This window comes from Lepidothrix coronata, unplaced genomic scaffold (genome assembly GCF_001604755.1).
Source record: "Lepidothrix coronata isolate B3197 unplaced genomic scaffold, Lepidothrix_coronata-1.0 Scaffold233, whole genome shotgun sequence".
Lineage (NCBI taxonomy): Eukaryota > Metazoa > Chordata > Aves > Passeriformes > Pipridae > Lepidothrix > Lepidothrix coronata.
This window is the reverse complement of record NW_016690413.1, coordinates 1109505-1116148: the sequence shown is the minus strand read 5'-3', so window position 1 is coordinate 1116148 and position 6644 is coordinate 1109505. Positions and strand designations below refer to the sequence as shown.

General features: G+C 66.6%; 1 protein-coding gene across 1 annotated transcript in view; it reads left to right on the top strand.

Annotated features, from left to right (window-relative positions):
* The window catches only part of ANO8 (anoctamin 8), an 18168-nt gene that overhangs the window by 9364 nt on the left and 2160 nt on the right, over window positions 1–6644 (top strand). The window contains exons 4-16 of the mRNA XM_017834343.1: window positions 182–278; window positions 777–893; window positions 981–1108; window positions 1578–1739; window positions 1851–2003; window positions 2560–2686; window positions 2782–2837; window positions 3255–3329; window positions 3557–3700; window positions 4253–4906; window positions 5561–5752; window positions 5850–5981; window positions 6455–6565. Coding sequence (XP_017689832.1) covers window positions 182–278; window positions 777–893; window positions 981–1108; window positions 1578–1739; window positions 1851–2003; window positions 2560–2686; window positions 2782–2837; window positions 3255–3329; window positions 3557–3700; window positions 4253–4906; window positions 5561–5752; window positions 5850–5981; window positions 6455–6565 — 2148 coding nt within the window. The remainder of the gene's footprint in view (window positions 1–181; window positions 279–776; window positions 894–980; window positions 1109–1577; window positions 1740–1850; window positions 2004–2559; window positions 2687–2781; window positions 2838–3254; window positions 3330–3556; window positions 3701–4252; window positions 4907–5560; window positions 5753–5849; window positions 5982–6454; window positions 6566–6644) is intronic.

Below are 6644 nucleotides of genomic sequence, written 5' to 3'. Positions count from 1 at the left end.
CATGGGGCAGGGAAGGCAGGTCCTCTCCCCCTCCCCAGGGAATTAGGGAGCCCCATCCCAGCTGGAGACTGACCCAGCCATCCCCTGAGCTGGGGACAAGGCGGAACAGGGAGGGGACAGGACAGGACAGGGACAGGGATCGGGACCATCCCCGGGATCTGAAGCCTCCGTGGTGCCGCAGGAACGGCAAAACATCATCAGGTACTGGCTGGAGAACCTGCGGGCCAAGCAGGGAGAGGCCCTGCACAACATCCACTTCCTCGAGGGACAGCCCATCAGTGAGTACGGCACGGCAGGGCACCACAGGGCACCACAGGGCACCACAGGGCACCTCCATGGCACTGCATGGCACTTCCATGGCACTTCTGTGGCACTTCCATGGCACTTCCATGGCACCACAGGGCACTTCCATGGCACTTCCATGGCACTTCTATGGCACCAGAGGGCACTTCCATGGCACTTCCATGGCACTGCGTGGCACCGGCACGGCACAGCAGTCTCCCCCCACTGCCGCACTCCCCCTGCCCACGGGGCTGTGCCATGGAGGCCCCAGGGGCCACCAGCCCACCAAGGGTCCCCTGTCACCCCGTGTCCCCCTCCCCGTGTGCCAGCGGGGCGGGGGGCACACGGTGGGCACAGAGCCCTGACCTGCCACGGTCACCCCATTGTCCCTGCGCCAACCCCAACGCCTCCAGGGCTGTGTGGGGTCCCAGGGGGGTCTGGGGGGGTGGACTGGCAGTGTCCCTGCTGCCCCTGACGCCGTGTCCCCGGTGCAGTCCCGGAGCTGGCGGCCCGGGGCGTCATCCAGCAGGTTTTCCCGCTGCACGAGCAGAGGATCCTCAAGCGGCTGATGAAGTCCTGGGTGCAGGCGGTGTGCGAGGCCCAGCCCCTCGGTGAGACATTGGGGGGGGTCACAAAAGAGGGGTCTGGGGGTCCCAGCCCCGCTCACACCCCCCTCGTGTGCCCCCTCCCCTCCCCAGATGACATCTGTGACTATTTTGGGGTGAAAATCGCCATGTACTTCGCCTGGCTGGGCTTCTACACCTCGGCCATGGTGTATCCTGCTGTCTTTGGCTCCATCCTCTACACCTTCACCGAGAGCGACCAGGTGAGGGGGGCAGGAGATGGGGTCGGTTCCTGGAGGGGGGGTCACGGCAGGGTTTTCACCCTTCCTCGGGGGTTTTGAGCCCCTCCGTGTGGGTTTCCATCCCTCCTTGTGGGTTTCCATCCCTCCGTGTGGGTTTCCATCCCTCCGTGTGGGTTTCCATCCCTCCTTGTGGGTTTCCATCCCTCCGTGTGGGTTTCCATCCCTCCGTGTGGGTTTCCATCCCTCCTTGTGGGTTTCCATCCCTCCGTGTGGGTTTCCATCCCTCCGTGTGGGTTTCCATCCCTCCTCACTCCAGACTTTCCCCACAGTCCTTCAGTCCTGGTGTTGCTGCTGAGCTGGGGGGGCTGCTGAGCCCGGGGGGGGTGGTGGGCAGGGGGAGCACCCTGAGGATCCCCAGGGCTGGGCTGGGGGGGGTGCTGGGGACGGGAGGGGACCAACCCCGGTGCAGTTGGTTCCCTCCATCCCTCAGACCAGCCAGGACATCTCCTGCGTGGTCTTTGCCATCTTCAACGTCATCTGGGCCACCCTGTTCCTGGAGGAGTGGAAGCGCCGGGGGGCCGAGTTCGCCTACAAGTGGGGGACCCTGGACACCCCCCCCGAGTCCATCGAGGAGCCCCGGCCCCAGTTCAGGGTGAGGGGAGGGGGAGCCCCTTCCCTGGGGGGTTCCCCGGGGCTCCCGCCAGCACTGGGGTCCCAGAGGGAAGGGGGGGTCACAGCTCGTTGTGTCCCCCCCCCCAATTAGGGCGTTAAGAGGATCAGCCCCGTGACCAGCGCCGAGGAGTTTTATTACCCGCCCTGGAAGCGGCTGCTCTTCCAGTGCCTGGTCAGCCTGCCCGTCTGCCTCGCCTGCCTCACCCTCGTCTTCCTCCTCATGCTCGGCTGCTTCCAGCTCCAGGTGGGTCCTTGTCCCGCCCCTGCCGGGCTGCCCCTGCTCCGTGGTGACCCTGTCCCTGTCCTCACTGTGTCCCTGCTCCTAAACTTGACCCTGATCCTACCCCAACCCTGAACCTGCCCCTGTCCCCACCCCTGACCATGACCCTGGTTGTGTCCCTGTCCCTCAACCCCACTTTGTTCCTGTCCTTGATCCTGACTCTGTCCTTGTCTCCCTCCCTGTCTCCATCCCTGACCCTAATCCTGACTCTGATCCTGTCCCTGCCTCCCACCCTGTCCCCCTCCCCATCCCTTTCCTTGCCCCTTATCCTGTTCCTGCTCCTGTCCCACCCCTGTCCCTGCCCCCGTCCCATCCCTGTCCCTGTCCCCATCCCTGATCCTGACCATGCCCCTGTCCCATCCCTGTCCCTGTCCCCATCCCTGTCCCTGTCCCTGATCCTGACCATGCCCCTGTCCCATCCCTGCCCCTGTCCCATCCCTGTCCCTGTCCCCATCCCTGTCCCATCCCTGCCCCCGTCCCATCCCTGTCCCTGATCCTGACCATGCCCCTGACCCCCCAGGAGTTCGTGCTGAGCATCCAGGAGCTGCCCCGGATCATCCGTTTCCTGCCCAAGATCATCCTGGCCGTCATTGTCACCGCCTGTGACGAGCTGTACAAGAAGGTGGCCTACTGGCTCAATGACATGGGTGCGTGGGGGGGCCCGGGGGGGGCTCCAGGCAGGGCTGGGAGCTGGGACCACCCCCCTGAGCCCCCCCTGAACCTCCCCCTTTGTGCTTTGCAGAGAACTACCGGCTGCAGAGCGCCTACGAGAAACACCTCATCATCAAAATCGTCCTGGTGAGGGGGGCACGGGGGGCACGGGGGGACTGGAGGGGTCCCAGCAGCCCTTGGTGGGGGACAGAGGGGACTGGGGGGGTCCCAATGGCTCCGTGGGGTGACAGAGGGAATGGGAGGGTTCGGGACTGGGGGGGTCCCAATGGCTCCGTGGGGTGACAGAGGGAATGGGAGGGTTCCCGAGGGGGACAGAGGGGTCTCAGCAGCCCCAGAGGGGCCTGTGAGGGTCCTGTGGGGGACAGGGGTGACTGGAGGGGTCCCGATGGTGCTGGGGGGTACAGAGGGGTCTGGAGGGGACCCACAAACCTCGGGGGGGAAGGACAGAGGGGACTGGAAGGGTTCTGGTGGCACTGGGGGCACAGAGGGGACCGAGGGGTGCTGGTGCCCCCCCCCCACTCACCCCTCTCCCTTCTCCCGCAGTTTCAGTTTGTAAATTCCTACCTGAGTCTTTTCTACATCGGTTTCTACCTCAAAGACATGGAACGGCTGAAGGAGGTGAGGGGCCGTGCCCGGGGCCGGCCCGAGCCCCCCCCGGCACCGCCCGGAGGGACAGACGGATGTCCTCGACCCCGCCCCCCGCCACTGTCCCCCCGTGCCCTCCCGGGGTGTCCCCCCCGTGCTCCCACCACGGTCCCTGCGGCTGCTCCACCCCCCGGGGGTCCCCGGTCCCGCTCACGGCGTCTCTCTGTCTGTGTCTGTCTGTTCTTCTGTCCCTTCCGCAGCTCCTGCTCATCTTCTCTCTCTCCCAAAGCCTCGTGCGGCAGCTCAAAGAGGCTCTTCTCCCCTTCATCCTCCTCCACCTCCACCTCTCTCTCATCTTCCTTAAGGGCCTCCTGAGCTTTTGCTGGAGACTGGGAGTATCCAAAGTAGGAGCGGGGAGGGAGGGGCGGGGCATCCCCCTTGCATCCCACCCCGGGACCCCCCCCCGGCCCCGGGAGGGACAGCGGTGTCCCCATCCCCGGCCGTGCCGCAGCCGGCGGTGGCACCGCCGAGGTCCCACCCCATCAGTTGTCACCGACGGGGCGGTCACAGGAGAGGGGACACCGGGTTTTGGGTGTCCTGCTCTGGCAGCACGGCCGCGGGGAGGAGCAGGGACCCCCCCCCCGGGATGAGCAGGGACACCGCGGGGACAACAGGGAGGAGCAGGGACCCCACAGGAGGAGAGGGGACACCGCGGGGAGGACAGGGAGGAGCAGAGACCCCGTGGGGACAACAGGGAGGAGCAGGCACCCCACAGGAGGAGCAGGGACGCCGAGGGGACGACAGGGAAGAGGAGGGACCGCAGAGGAGCGGGGACCCTGCAGGGCCGGGGAGGACAGGCAGGAGCAGGGACCCCGCGGGGAGGGGCAGGCGACGGGGATGCCGCCCCCTCCTCCTCCTCCTCCTCCTCCCCCGGGTGACAGCCGCGTCCCCAACAGATGCTGGCCACGCTGCTCATCACGCGGCAGTTCCTGCAGAACGTGCGGGAGGTGTCCCAGCCCCACCTGTACCAGCGGCTGCGCCGCGGGGACCTGAACCTGCGCAGCCTGCGGCAGCTCGCCCACAGCCTGCTCTGCCTGCTCGCCCCCCGCCGCCACCCCCCGCGCCCCCCGGAGGGGCCCCGCGGCGAGAAGAAGTGTCTGAACGGCGGCTGCGGGGTCCCGGAGGAGGAGGAGGAGGAGGAGGAGCGGCGGGAGTCGGACTCGGAGGAGGAGAGCGCGCTGGACTGCGGGCTGAAGCTGAAGAAGGTGAGCTTCGTGGAGCGGGCGGAGCGGCGCGGGGAGCCCGGCGGCGCCGAGGACGAGCCTTTCCTCGAGGAGGGCAGTCCCACCATGGTGGAGAAGGGCATGGACCCCGCCGCCGTCTTCGAGCTCTGCGAGGACGACGACGAGGCCGAAGGGCCCCCCGGGAGCCCGGCGAAGGCGGCGGAGCCGGCGGTGGTGCCGCGGCCCGGCCGGAGGAGGCGGGAGGAGGAGGATGGGGAGGAGGAAGGGCGGAGGCGCAACCGGGCGTCGTGGATCGACCCGCCCGAGGAGGATTACTCCACGCAGCTGACGCAGGCGGAGGTGGAGAGCTGCATGAAGAAGTACGAGGTGAGCCCCCGGGGGGAGCCCCAAATCCCCTCGGCCCGGGCGGGGAAGGACCTGAGGGGGCAACTGTCCGTGGGCCAAGGTGTGCCCAGGTGGGCAGGAGGACAAGGGCACCTGGTTTGGGTCAAAATCAGTGTGGCCACGGGACCAGGGCACTCAAGGCCACACCTTGAGTCCTGGGGTCAGTTTTGAGCCCCTTCATGACAAGAGATACACTGAGGGGCTGGAGAGTGTCCAGGGAAGGGAACGGAGCTGGGGAAGGGGCTGGAGAGTCAATTGTGTGAGGAGCAGCTGAGGGAGCTGGGGGGGCTCCGCCTGGAGAAAAGGAGGCTCAGGGGGGACCTTCTCACTCTGTCCAACTCCCTGACTCCTGGGGGAGCAGGGGGGAGTCGGGCTCTGCTCCCAGGGAACAAGGGACATGATGAGAGGGAATGGCCTCAATCTGTGCCAGGGGAGGATCAGGTTGGATTTGGGGAAATATTCCTTCCTGGAAAGGGTGGTCAGGCATTGGGAGGGGCTGCCCAGGGAGGTTTGGAGTCCCCACCCCTGGAGGTGTCCCAGGAAGGCCTGGCCGTGGCCCTCAGTGCTCTGGGCTGGGGGACAAGGTGGGGATGGGGCACAGGGGGGACTCAATGACCTTGGAGCTCTTGTCCCCAGGACACGTTCCAGGACTACCAGGAGATGTTCATCCAGTTCGGGTACGTGGTGCTGTTCTCCTCGGCCTTCCCCCTGGCCGCCATGTGCGCCCTGGTCAACAACGTCATCGAGATCCGCAGCGACGCCTTCAAGCTCTGCACGGGGCTGCAGAGACCCTTCGGCCAGCGCGTCGAGAGCATCGGCCAGTGGCAGGTGGGCTGAGGGGCCGGGGGGCTCTGAGGGGCTCCGGGGGGGCTCCGAGGGGGGCTCAGCCCCCGGGGGCTCACCCTGGGCACCGCCGCTCTTGCAGAAGGTGATGGAGGCCATGGGCGTCCTGGCCATCGTGGTCAACTGTTACCTGATCGCCCAGTGTGGGCAGCTCCAGAGGCTCTTCCCGTGGCTCAGCCCCGAGGGAGCCATCATCTCCGTGGTGGTGCTGGAGGTACGGAATTGGCGCCGGGATTCACGGCCGGGAGTTTGTGTAGGGTCTCCCCGGGCGGTGCCAGGGTGTGGTCATGGCCCAGGGATCCCACAGATCTTCCCTTCCCTTCCTCTCTACTCACATATGTGGACATGAGCATCCCTGGACATGAGCATCCCTGGACATGAACATCCCTGGACATGTTCATCCCACACAGGCCCATCCCGCTCGTGCCATGTACATGCCTGGATAGTCACATCCCTGGGCAGGCAAATCCCTGGAAACCCACCCCCCCTGACGTGTCCATCCCACACGTGCACATCCCTGGACACATTCCCTGCAGGCAGCTCGCGCTGCCCAACAACAGGGTGGGATCTGGAATCCCCCCCTGATGTTAGTGTAGGGTCTCCCCGTTCCCCCGTTCCCCCCGGGGTGGGATTTCGGGGAGGGTGGAAGTGCCAGGGGAACTCAGCCAGATCCGTGTGCCCCCACAGCACTTCGCCCTGTTCCTGAAGTACATCATCCAGGTGGCCATTCCCGACATTCCTGCCTGGGTGGCCGAGGAGATGGCCAAGCTGGAATACCAGCGGCGCGAGGCCTTCAAGGTGGGTGGGGCTGGGATGGGACCCTGCTCGGGGCTGGGCACGGGGCTGGGACCCCTGAACCCAGGGCCGGGGGGTGCCC